This window comes from Aplidium turbinatum, chromosome 1, assembly GCF_918807975.1.
Source record: "Aplidium turbinatum chromosome 1, kaAplTurb1.1, whole genome shotgun sequence".
Taxonomy (NCBI): domain Eukaryota; kingdom Metazoa; phylum Chordata; class Ascidiacea; order Aplousobranchia; family Polyclinidae; genus Aplidium; species Aplidium turbinatum.
In genome coordinates this window covers 63,067,135-63,079,753 of record NC_137472.1, presented here as the reverse complement: position 1 = coordinate 63,079,753, position 12,619 = coordinate 63,067,135, and the positions used below count along the sequence as shown (strand labels likewise).

Genomic DNA, 12,619 nt, shown 5'->3' with positions numbered 1-12,619 from the left:
TCTAGATTAAGATTTTCACTCTCCTCCAACCAGAGACCCTTGGCAAAAAAAGTTATGGCCGTTTTTTTAGCAGCACCTTGCGCCGCTAGTGTCGAAAGTGCAATTTTCCTTTTGTGCAAGCTTCTAGTCTAATTTTCAACTTTTTTCCCTACGTGTATAAGAAAGAGACAACTCACATTTGAAAAAATATTTTTTATTTTTAAATGACGTCACTCTGACCTCATCAAATTAAAATTGCTTACATTACTCCCAGCCCATTGATAATTGCAGATCCATTACATTTCAGTTCAGTTGTTTTTTTTATTTCTGACCATCATATCAAAACAATACACGTCAACATAGCAAAGGTTCACAAAAAGGTAGAAGCGACAAAACGCGAAAGTTAAAACGTGCTTGTGACCGAAGTAAGTTATTGAGTTGAAAAAAAATTGGCACGGTCGCAACACCTTCAGAAAAATTTAAGATATAAAGGGAAAATAAAAAAAAGAAAATGTTACAAACAAAAAAACAAATAAACAACATATATTTAGGCTATAGCTTTATTAGCCAACATAGCGTTAGCTGATAGTGATATATTTAAGATTTGTATTGACAGTTGCTATGAACATCTTGCGTTATCAAGAGTGCTGATGGTCGTGAGGAGAACACGTCTTGATGCGTTTAGCTCATAGCAAAGAGCAAGGCAGGCAAAGAAAACACCACAAAGAAATCCTACCACGGGTAAAGCCATTTCAAGCGCAACGCACCATGCCTTGCACGACTCACAAAATAGATAGGCTGTAACTTGACGACATGAAAACAAAGACAAACTAGCAAAAACAACATCATCATCCTGCGGAAAGCCAATTATACACAGAGAAGTTATGTCTTGAAGATAGCAAGCGTGCTTTGTAATAAAGTTGTGTTGATAAAGCGATAATTTTACACCCCAGTCAGTTAAACTCGTCACCTCCACACCGATCTAACGTCAGCAAACGTTGAATTAATGCAAAAATGGCAGGCAGCGCTAGCTGGTATGCAGTAGTGGGCTCTAAAAGATCGTTTTTAGACAGAACGGAGCTTCATATAATGATTCAAGGGGGCATTTTGACCCCAGGTCCGGTTTAATGACGAAACTAAGCGCTGTAAGTGGCGAGAGTATATTATGGGCCTAATACAAAAAATGCGAAATTTTTAAAACTTTACTTCAATAATTATGCCTTCGAGGAAATGGTTGACAGTTGAGTGCCCAAGGCGTGGAACTATTGTTCTTGTCGACGGTGAAAATTCGACTCACAATGCTAATGGATATGCCATGTCTGAGGAGTACAGCTCCACTATCCAGTGGAATCTTTCGGGTAGCTCAAATTTCGGCAAAACACAAATATCCATCAGACAAGAAAAATTGGCAAATCGTGCGTGGGTCTGGGCAACCACCCTATGTATTAACGCAGCAGGAACCTTCCTGCCATAGGAGAATAAAGATCGCCATGAACTATGTGGTACCGTAAGCCTACAATTGTTTTTATTTGATATTGTTTTATATTTTATTATCATAAGCAAACTTAAGAAAAAAATTTCATACGTTTCTAGGCTCATTTTCAGGTTCAGTCCAGCCTTTGCAGTAACGTTCTTATATCACTGAACTGGTGTGAACTTCTATGCTCGGTCGCTCATAAAATCGAAAGGGCAAAACGTTCCATTTTTTTTATGAAATCATTTACTAAAACATGATCAAACTGTCGCAATCCTCAGGGCAGTCTTCTTGTACATAACTGAGATTGCAACAAGTTTCCCCACGACACTCTCCACATGCTGTTACGCACTTTAAGCCATGTTTTCTGCAGCTGCAAGACATTGTACCATATTGATTTTTTGTTCCTTCTTTGCATTTGCATCGTACAACGTTCAATAGCCATTCTGGTGCCGGATCTAAATTGGTCTTTATTGGCATAACTGCACCTGCTGTGTCAGCTTTCCATCCCCACTGTGCGAGATCCAAGATTTCAGTGTCAAGATGCTTCCACTGACATACCTGAAACAACAGTTTTATATCAACTTAGATAAATCAAATCTTGCTTCCATAAATGTTTTGATTTGTAGTACACCACTTGATTATGCTAGTCATGTTATAACGCAAGTTGTTTTGCTATAACTTTCATTCTTTCCCTTACAGCAGTTTAATACTGTAGCGCAATTTGCTGTAATATTTTGTGTTGCAATACCATTAGGCTACGCACTATTATTTCACCTGCAAATGTACTCTGAAGGAATGAAAACGAATCGCAGCTTCGGTGGGTGGCAATCTTTCAGGATGAACAGTGGAAGCTGTTGCAACCATCTGCATGTACTTGACGTACCGTAGTTGGCCAAGTGAATCTGCAGGTTTTTCACTAAAGCTTGATAGATCAACAAAATATTTCATTATTATTGGTGAATCTCATTCAGACTGGTAGGCTACTCAGCAACATTTTCATTTATTTTTATTTAATTAACTGTGCACCAATACAGTCCCAGTAACCAACCCTTTCAATAACAAATCTCTTCCAGCATCAGCTATTTGTCCCAATACAGTCCCAGTAACCAACCTTTTCAATAACAAATCTCTTCCAGCATCAGCTATTTGTTCACGTGTAGAATCTAATCTACCAAATACATCAGCAGATTGTTTAAATTCTTCCTTCTTCAGGTAATTGAACATCTTTAGCTTTCCTAAGCAACAAGACAAATGAAATAATTAATCATTGTCACCAAATAATGTGTGCATACACTCCGTACATTGGCATTACAAATAGAAGTAAATACAATATTAGAATAATATTTAGTAAATTTGGTAATGACTTCCACCTGAATTCTTGCATATCTTTTAAAAGCTGATCAGAAAATGGTAAAAATGTACTTTCATGACAAGCATGGTAAGCCGTTCAGGAATGAAGAGTGGGGAAAATCCAGAAAATACTGAAAGCAAGATAAAAATGTACTGCTACCACAGCTGATTAATTATATTGGTACCTTGTTGATATATTGCAGAAGTTGTATCACATCCACTCCAAGCATGAGCAAACAGCAAGTAATTTGAAACAACTTAAAAATTATTATTTCATAAAAACCTTTGTAAAGCTGTGAAGAGAGAAAACTAACCTCAGACCTGGGAAAAAAATGGCCACACAGCACATTTGCTCTTTCATACTTAATCTATATCTGAATATGATATAGCCTTTGCAGGTGGTCTCAGAAGTAACAAGAACCATAGTTCATAAGCCTACTGGTGGGCTGGCCTCCTTATTTAACTGATAGAGTGTGCAATTACCAGAATACGCATTATTGCATGGATATCACTAGAAGCTACCAAGTCTCAATAAACACCCTTCATTTGTCAGTTTGTGCACCAGTGCACTGGTAGCCTATAACATTGGCCTACTACTACTACGGTACCATATTGCATTCATTGGTACAAATACTTCACACCTGCATGCAATGCCATTTAAAATCCAAGATGTTAAATGAAAGAGAACTCAACTAAAAGAACAACAGAAAACTCAAAAATTTAATATGAGCTAGACGATTAGACATTCTGCATGTAAAGAACATTTAGACCTGCTTTCTTTAACTTTCATCATAGCCTAGCATACACTGTTATAGGCCTAGTGCACCTGTGTATCCCCTGCTGCCCGGTACCGTACCTAACGTTTTGACTTCTGTTGCAAACCAAATTAAATGAATAACCTGACATAACTTACCGATAATGATGTTCTTGTAAACAGTTCCCAAAACAAATTAAACTAGGCTATATGCTTGCCTGGTAGGCTACTCAGTTCAGTGATATTTAGGCTAGTAGGCTACTGCAGAGTGGTAGATCAAGAATCTTTGCTGTCCCAAACCTACTCAGTACTACTACTGTCTAGTTACTTACAAACCTCATGGCTAATAAATAAGCTGGTCAGTGGTCACCGGAGCAACTTCGACTGCCAGAATTTTATACGGCTTGCTGGCCGTTAGCCTATTCATTCTGCTACAAAGTACGTACAATTTCAACCATGTTTCTGCTGAAAGCATAGCTAGCTGCGCCACTAGCGGCGCAAGGTGCTGCTTAAAAAACGGCCATAATTTTTTTTGCCAAAGGTCCCTGGTTGGAGGAGAGTGATAATCTTAATCTAGAGGAATTAAGCTTTCCAACGATACCAAATTTGTTAAGGTCGCAATTTATTCCAGGCGGCCCTATATTTTCGCATTTTACGCTTAGACTAACATTCATCTTAAATTTTTGTTGATTACTATTTTTTCTGGGAAACACTACGGTACACAGAAAACTCCCGCGCAAAGCTGCAGACGACCATTTGTGTTGGTTAGAAGAGTTGCCGGAACAGAATTCAAACAATTTTTCCCGAAGCTTAAATTTGCATTTTTTGGAGTATGTGTGTATTCTTTGAAAATTACAAGCTAATCGTATATTTTGTTTTAATTTTAAAAACTGTGAAATTAGTACCTTATGTGTTTTTTCCCAAGTGGTTTAGATTTTTTATCTTTATTCTATTGTTTGTTGCGTCAATTACTTTTTAAATAAAAACTTATTTGGCAACTCTGCACAAAAACTCCCGCGCAAATCAGCAGGCGACAGTCATTATGTTTTTGGTCGTTGAAGAAGAAGCATGAAAGAAGTGGTTAGTGTCAGCTTTCAATTCAGTCATCATTTCGCTCAGTTTCACTAGAGAAATGTTTTAAAGTTTGTTTCTGTCCTTGTCTTCTAAGTGTGGAACAAAAAGCATCAGCTTGGATGAAGTTTCAGCAACAAATGACTGATTGGGAAATTTTCTTGATCAAGTTGTAAAGTTTCTTCGAAGATTTGTCGAAAAAGAAATCAAAGTTTATTTCAATTTGCAAGCTTTGGTTAGTTTCATGTTTTAGCAAAAGTTTAGTTTCTAACTGCAAAGCTAGCCTAAGACTGCTCAGGTTATTTTTCAAATTGTGATTTTGACTTAAACCTAAAAAGTTTTGTTTAATTAAAGGCTGTGGCTATTTTTCCCATGTAAGTGTTGCCAGATAAGCAATTCTGCCTTAATTTGAGAAACTTTAAAAACCTTGAAAACAGAAACTTGTGAGTTAAAAACTTTGAAGTCTCGGACACAGAAAACTTTTCTAATCTGCAACGAAGCAATGATTTTTGGTTCAAAATAATTGTTTGTATTTTGTTTACGAGATAAATAAATTAATGTTTTATTCTTAAGTAAACAACTTGGATTCAATGTTTGATTATTTTATAGTTAGAACCAAACTGTGGTTTTAGATTACAACCTGGTTAGCCGAGCTAATATTGATTGATATTATTCCTGCATTGTTAGATCTCAATGATTATCGATCCATCATCGGCATCAGCAGAATCCTGAGGGAAGGCAACGACCAGGAAGTGACCGTGGCCGCAGCAAGTCATTTTGATGGAGGGAGGATACAGATGAGATCCTCCGACACCCAGAATGACTTCCATGCGGTGATGTCATTCCTCAAATCGATGCCAGGACGGATTGGAAAGCTTGATCTGTTCCAATGCAAAATGAATTCCAACCAATTCCGTCCATGGAAGGAAGCGATCAAATCGATGGATGGATCCGTAAGTCATGTTTAACTTTTATAACCAACGTTTAATTACATTGATCCATGGTTGCATTAACATCAGTTGTTACGTTGATTCAACGTTACTTTACATTGTTTTATCGTCTGACTCCAAATCAGTTTCCAGTTTTAATTATTTAAGTTTTGTTAAACTTTCACAAATAAACAAAACGTCACAAACAACAACATTATTTAATTGTTTGCATCTAGTGCAGGCCCTTAGGGGAATCTTTAGGCTAAACGTGTTACACGTTTTTTTTTGCATATTTTTGTAGTTGATCAACCCAACTTTGATTTTAGTGGGTGCCGCAACTTTTTGGGTCACGTGATCACCCCAAATCGGGGATTTCCCCAGAAATCACGTTTCAGCTCTTTTTACGTCATTTTTGTGCAATTACATATTTGATTTTTGTATATTTTAACTTAAAAAGCACATACAAATAAGTGAGACAAAATAAACACAAAATAATTTGATTGATGACGTCATTGTGACGTCATCACATATTTTTTTGCTTTTTTAACCTATTTTGGTCGTTTGCTGTTGGTTTTAGTTGGAATACCGGTTACTAAAACCATTTCACAATTCCTAAAAGTAGTTTCGTCATGATTGCATCTTTTATGACGTCATCATTACATTATTAATACTAGACAACTTCAAATTCAGGAACCAAAGGTAAGTTCATTCCGAAAAAAGCGATCAAATACTCATTATAAGTTTTGCAAATGCTTAAAATTTTACAATTGCAAGCAATAACAATCATGCCAGTACAGTATAACGCAATAACGACGTCATCAAGGGAATAACCAGAAGAGCAGCTACCAGGGGTGAATTTCCCTTTTGGTCATGCCACTTTAAAATTTAAAATAATATGTAGGCCTAATTATGATCTACAAATCAAATTAATACACGACCCCAGATGATGCAATGTCAGAGTCTTAATACTGTTAATTCAAGATGAAAAAACTAGCGGTTTTCGATGTTAAATTCCTACCATACGTAATTTGATGTTAAAAAAATTCGTGTACGCAGTCTTCGAAATTAGCACATTTTTTTCTTCGGCAGAAATTTTTTCTTCGGCGAAAAATATACTAGAGTAGTCTATCACAACCGCACTGTTTGATTTGTTGTGATGTAATAATGCCAAAAGTAGCGATAAAGCGAGCAACAAGATACGCACGTCGCACGCTGTTACAGTAATTCACGTTAAATAACTCACTGGAGGAAAGTAAGTTAATTTTGGGTTGATTCAACGTTCGAGTCAGCACAAATCGATTTAATTTTCACGGCGGGTTATATTGCGTAACAACAATGCCCAATAAGAAAGTTACGTTTGTTTGACTTAATTCGACATCTAGCAACGTTGAATTATCATAAAATAACGTCAATTGCTCAACCAGGAAACGATAACAAATTAATAGCTCCCTGCGAGAAGATTGCTTCGATTTACGTATACACTAACATAATTTCGGCACAATTGAGATACTGCAAACAACACAAAGTCCGTTTGATAAAGAACTAGCTGTCAGAATCGGAATCATCAGATGCTGTATCGGAGCACAAGGTTGTCGCGTCAGCACTGGAATCAGACACATCAAGAGGCTCATCGCTTGGCTGTAAATCTACACCGTCTTTGCCATTCGCAATGAAGCGTCCACGTTTTGCGGCTTTCGGGTTTTGATACCAATCCACACGCCTCTTTCTTTTTCATAGAGATCCATCAGGGTGTTGACTATGGAACAAATCTATGGCTGTGCCATAACGACTGGGAGGAATGTCTAACCCTAACCTTACAAGCGCTCGTGTGGCCTTGGCATTTGCCATTTGCCGACGCTAATTTCGAAGACTGTGTACGACAAGCTTTTTCAAGTTACAAGATAGAGTTTAGAAAGTCAAAAGCATTTCTTGAATGATCAGTGTGGATTGGAGATGAAACGTCAATGTGGATTGAAGATGAAACATCAGAGAGGATTGGATATTTTGTGGTCGAATTGCATGTTTCGTACTCGCATGAACAAAGACTTGTGCATTTTATGGATTTTTTCTTACAGGAACATCGAGAGCCACAAGTAGACTGACAAAACGGAACAAGCTGATTTGCATCATTATGTTTCCAACCCCAAGTTAAAGGAGAAGGTAGTTGCTGAACATTTACGAGGCTTGATTTCCGTATTTCAGCTTGATGTATCGCTCTGCGTGTATGTTGCATCAGAGCAGCTGACGTTGGTGGCAGCTTTTCAATAGTGCAACCATTGGTAAACATCATATAACGGCATTCGTCTACATCCGTGATAGTAGGACCATTGCCATAAAGAGCTATGACATACTTTTGTATGTCATTTATAGAAGTAGGTGAGCTTGAGAAATTCAGAGAGTTAAATAAGCCACACATTGCGGTAAGATTAAGCATCCAACAATCCCAAGCCTGTTTTTCCAAAGACGAAACAGTATCACAGATTGTGATAGCATAAAACAAAGGTAAAGAAACGCAAATCATCAGAGATTGAGGTAAAGATGAAACAATGTCATGGATTGGAATGAAGCGAGTTTTTTCTCCAACTCCAAATTCAACCCATAGTTTACAGAGTCAAAACACGAAATTGCAATAATTACCACATCAGTATCTACTGTCTTGACTATGGCATGGGATTTGCCATGTTTCACATGGAGAAACATACGGGTGTCTGCCTCTTCGTGATCACACAGGGAAATCTCAGACATGTCCAATGTTTGATTGCTAAGAGCTGTAGGCTATCTAACGATGTAACAAAAATCGTAGACAAGTTTGGATCGACTGAAGTTATCACAGCTTGTTGAACCAGTTGGTATAACGCAGTTTTGTTGCTGTCATTTCTCAAAAACTCAGACCAGTTGAGAGGAAGACGAGTATTACTTGTGACAGCCACGTAACATCCAGACCCTCGCTTGTTTCTTGCAGAAGATAAGTCTCAAATAGCTACCGCCATCACAGAACATGCCAGCAGTGTGATGTCAGGCGATTATGAAGTAGTGAAAGAATCTGCCTCGAAAACCGATCACTACGTCCTTGATGGAGGGTTCTTGTTGCATCGAGTGCCATGGAAAGCTGGAGACAGTTATGGGTCTATTGCACAGTCGTATGCAGATTTTACCATTCGTCATTATCGCGTAGCAACGGTGGTCTTTGATGGATATGGTGGTCCGTCTATCAAAGACAATACCCATCAAAGACGCGGCATGAACGTCCACCCGGTTGTTCACTTTACTGTAGACACCAAGTTCATTGGAAAGAAGGAGCAGTTCTTGCCTCGAGCTTCCAACAAGGAAGGATTAATTTCTGCTCAACTGAGGAATAGAAGCTGCAATGTGATGAACGCTCCAGGTGATGCAGATGTTGACATCGTCAAGACGGCAGATGGACAGCCCTCATCGACATAGTACGACTTTAATTGGTGAAGGCACGGACCTTTTAATATTGATACTACGCTATGCTGACACTGACCCAGACATTAAAGACCTCTACTTCCGCTCCGAAAAGGCTTACGTAACCAAGATACACGACATCAGCAAACTTAAAGCAATCATCAGACCAGACATAATTATGCTTACAGCTCCTGTTCATTCATGTATTCACCGGTTGTGATTCAACGTCAAGGATATTTGGTATCGGAAAGACGACGCTTTCAAGAAACTAGTGAAAAGTCAACCAATAATCAAAGAATGTGCAAATTGCTTTATTCTCCCAAATCAGACAGACCACATCATTAAGGATCTTGGAAACAAAGCTATGACCGTTATGTTTGGCTAGAAACAGCAGTAGTAACCTAGAAACACAGCGATACAATACATTGGTCAAGAAAATTAAAGCAGCCAAATCCTTTGTTCACCCTGAACGTTTGCCACCTACATCATCCTTTACCAAATTCCACTGCCTCAGAGTTTACTACCAGATTATGGTCAGGATGGGTAGGCTACTGACGATGGTATGGATGCTCTAGACTGGGGATGGAAAGTAGACAATAATCAGATGGTTCCAATCATGACGGACATGAAAGCTGCCCCGGACAACCTACTGAAAATGATCTCTGCAATTGCGAATCGTGTTCACCTCACTGTAGTTGCCGGAGATATGTGCTACCATACCATGCTGGATGTGGACCATGCCAAACTGGTTGATGTGCCCATACAGCAATCACATAATTACAGACGATGACATCGAGAGTGACAGCGATGAGCATTAGGAATACTTGATCCATTTGCTTTCTTTACGCAGATTATGTCAAGAGTCTACATGACCACATCGTATGAGCTCTTTATGCCTGCTCAGTTAACCCAAATACATATAGAAATCCCTGTGATAGAAATTTACCGGGTTTTTTAATAAACAATACATTGTTATTGTACATTTTTAATTGTTTTGGCAGCCATCTTGGATTGCCATATTGAATCTATAGGCTATCAGATAATTTAACAATTCTGAGAATGGTCTCATTGACTTCACAAGGTATAAGAACCTAGATATAGACACCAAAACTACACGTTTTGGTCATATGATAACCTAGTTATGGTCAATTTACTGTTATTTTAATGGTTTGGCGGCCATCTTGGAAGCTATCTTGAAAATAACCACTTTCTGGAAGTTGGATTCCTTAAGATTTTGAATATGTTAGTACTGACACTCAATACTAATCAAATCAGTTGAAAAACCATTGGTAACTTATTGTAACCAAAAAAGTAACACCAACAACAAACAAGCGACTACAGTACAAAAAAAACAAGCAAAAAATTAATACATGACGTCACAATGACGTCATTAATAACATAATTTTGTGTCATTTTTATCTCGTGTATTTTGTAGTGGCAGTCAGTACAAATTTAAAAAAATAACGTATCTAATTGCATAAAAATGCCGTAAAAAGAGCTCAAAATTGACTTGGGGGGAACCCCAATTTGGGGGTGATCACGTGACCCAAAAAGTTGCGGCACCCACTAAAATTGAAGTTAGATTCATCAACTACAAAAAAATGCAAAAAAACAACGTGTAACACGTTTAGCCTAAAGATGCTCATTTTTGCCCCTAAGGGCCTGCACTAATCATAATTATTTGTGTTTAGATTGTTCGGATGAATCTCGATGGCAACTTCCTATCTATCCATGACGTCATCGAGGTAATGAGCAAAGTTGAGAAGTGGGTTTGGATATGGAATTGCCTCGATGGTGGTGATGGTAGGTTGAGATCTGTGAACATGATGGAACGATCCATGTTGAAGGAAGCTCTGGATCGGTCGGACAATAAGGTAAAAGTTACGTTGTATCAACGTTATCTAACATAACGTGTAGAGTACATTACGTTGTATCAACGTTATCTAACAAAACATGTAGATTACATTACGTTGTATCAACGTTATCTAACATAACATGTAGAGTACATTACGTTGTATCAACGTTATCTAACAACATGTAGAGTACATTACGTTGTATCAACGTTATCTAACGTCACATCTACCAAACTCTAACCTCGATATGTCGATAATATTTTGCTTCTGGTAATTGTAGCCTAGCTAGCCTATGGTAGCCTACAATCACCAAGGTTTGTTATTCTATCGTTGATTCTACGTCAATAAACATTAAATCAAGGTGTAGTATTTGCATCAACATTACATTGATTCAACGACGTTCCATCAATACACAGTTGGAAGGATCCAAAGTATTCCAAGTTTGGAAACGTCTTTAATTTAATTATTCGCTTCGTCTTTTACAGAAGTTGATGATCAGGGCTGGCAACTATGTCGACATCACCCACAAGGATCGAGATGATTGAAAGATTTTGTTGTTTATTTATTTGATGTTGTTTTATGTTAAATTAATGTTATCCGTTCTTTGTTTATTACATGACGACGACGAAGTATCAACGATAGACGACGTTGTATCAACGTAAACTTCAACGTTGCGATAATGAAATTGTTGCCAGGAAAGTGTTGGGGGGTCACCTCTCTTCAACGACATCTAGTGTTGCAAATTATTAATTTTATTTAAAAACTTCAATAAAATTTCAAATCAAATTATTGATTTACAGTGTTGCCAGGTGAGTCAATTGTAAGGTGTTGCCAGATTATACTTTTTTTCAAATTTTAATAAAGAATTCAAGTCAGGAATCTGAAAGTAGTTGTCCAGATGAGCTTTGATTGCAGGTAACGTCAAATCAATTTGTTAACATGTTGATAGAATAAATAACTTTAAAGTAATTGTTGAGTTAGTGAGTCAACTTTAAAGCAAATAATTTTGGAGTGTTGCCAGATTAAGTTGTTTTTTCTAATTTAAATATATACAGATTAAGTTTATACTGGAGGACAAAATGTTTAATCGTAATTTCTGTAACGAAACACATAACGCAAGATTGTTGAACTAATAATAATAACAATATTTATATAGCGCCACAGCCAAACTATGCTCCTGGGCGCTGTACATGACAATGGTGATAATTAATACGCTACTTTCAGTCATAATGTTCATTGAAATAGAACGTTTTCAAGCGAGCTTTGAACTATAGGCTACTCATGGGCTAAATACCCATTGTCGGGCATTAGTGCTGCAGGATGTTTTCAAATACAAGGCGGCAGCAGTGGCCGAGTGGTTAGCACGTTGGGCTCGCAGTCGAGAGCCTGCATGTTCGACTACAGTCACCCGTACCTGCTGTTGTTTCTCTGGGCAAGAAACTTTACGATAATTGCCTCTACCCAGTGATCGATTTCGAGTAATGGGTAGTACCAAATTTAAGTCATAAGTAGAGTAGACAACCGGAAACAGACATTGCCGTCGGCTGCAGCGTGGGTCAGGTGTATGTCGAAAGGCGTACACCGGTGCATAGCGCTCAAGTCCGCTTTCCCGCAATGCAGGATAAAGATAAACAAACAAAAAAAAAGTGTTTATTATATTCGAAGTCGGTTCAAAATGATAGAAAATCAGAAGAATCAACAATATTGCAACCTGCTATGAATTTTCCTCAATCACGAAGCAAAACTCACTGATCTGGCAACACTAGGAGAATTATTAGGC

General features: G+C 37.8%; 5 protein-coding genes across 10 annotated transcripts in view; 4 read left to right on the top strand and 1 right to left on the bottom strand.

Moving 5' to 3' along the window:
- The window catches only part of LOC145774829 (uncharacterized), a 395,287-nt gene that overhangs the window by 32,389 nt on the left and 350,279 nt on the right, over positions 1-12,619 (top strand). The gene's annotated exons all lie outside the window — the stretch shown is intronic.
- The window catches only part of LOC145786235 (uncharacterized), a 370,479-nt gene that overhangs the window by 172,413 nt on the left and 185,447 nt on the right, over positions 1-12,619 (top strand). The window lies entirely within an intron of this gene.
- Positions 1-12,619, bottom strand: part of LOC145766021 (ATP-citrate synthase-like) — a 363,348-nt gene that overhangs the window by 258,148 nt on the left and 92,581 nt on the right. The window lies entirely within an intron of this gene.
- LOC145788470 (uncharacterized) overlaps positions 1-12,619 on the top strand; it is a 181,011-nt gene that overhangs the window by 146,051 nt on the left and 22,341 nt on the right. The window lies entirely within an intron of this gene.
- The window catches only part of LOC145765258 (uncharacterized), a 48,305-nt gene continuing 39,260 nt past the window's right edge, over positions 3,575-12,619 (top strand). The window contains exons 1-2 of the mRNA XM_082577230.1: positions 3,575-4,866; positions 5,319-5,584. Coding sequence (XP_082433356.1) covers positions 5,429-5,584 — 156 coding nt within the window. The 5' untranslated portion in view covers positions 3,575-4,866; positions 5,319-5,428. The remainder of the gene's footprint in view (positions 4,867-5,318; positions 5,585-12,619) is intronic.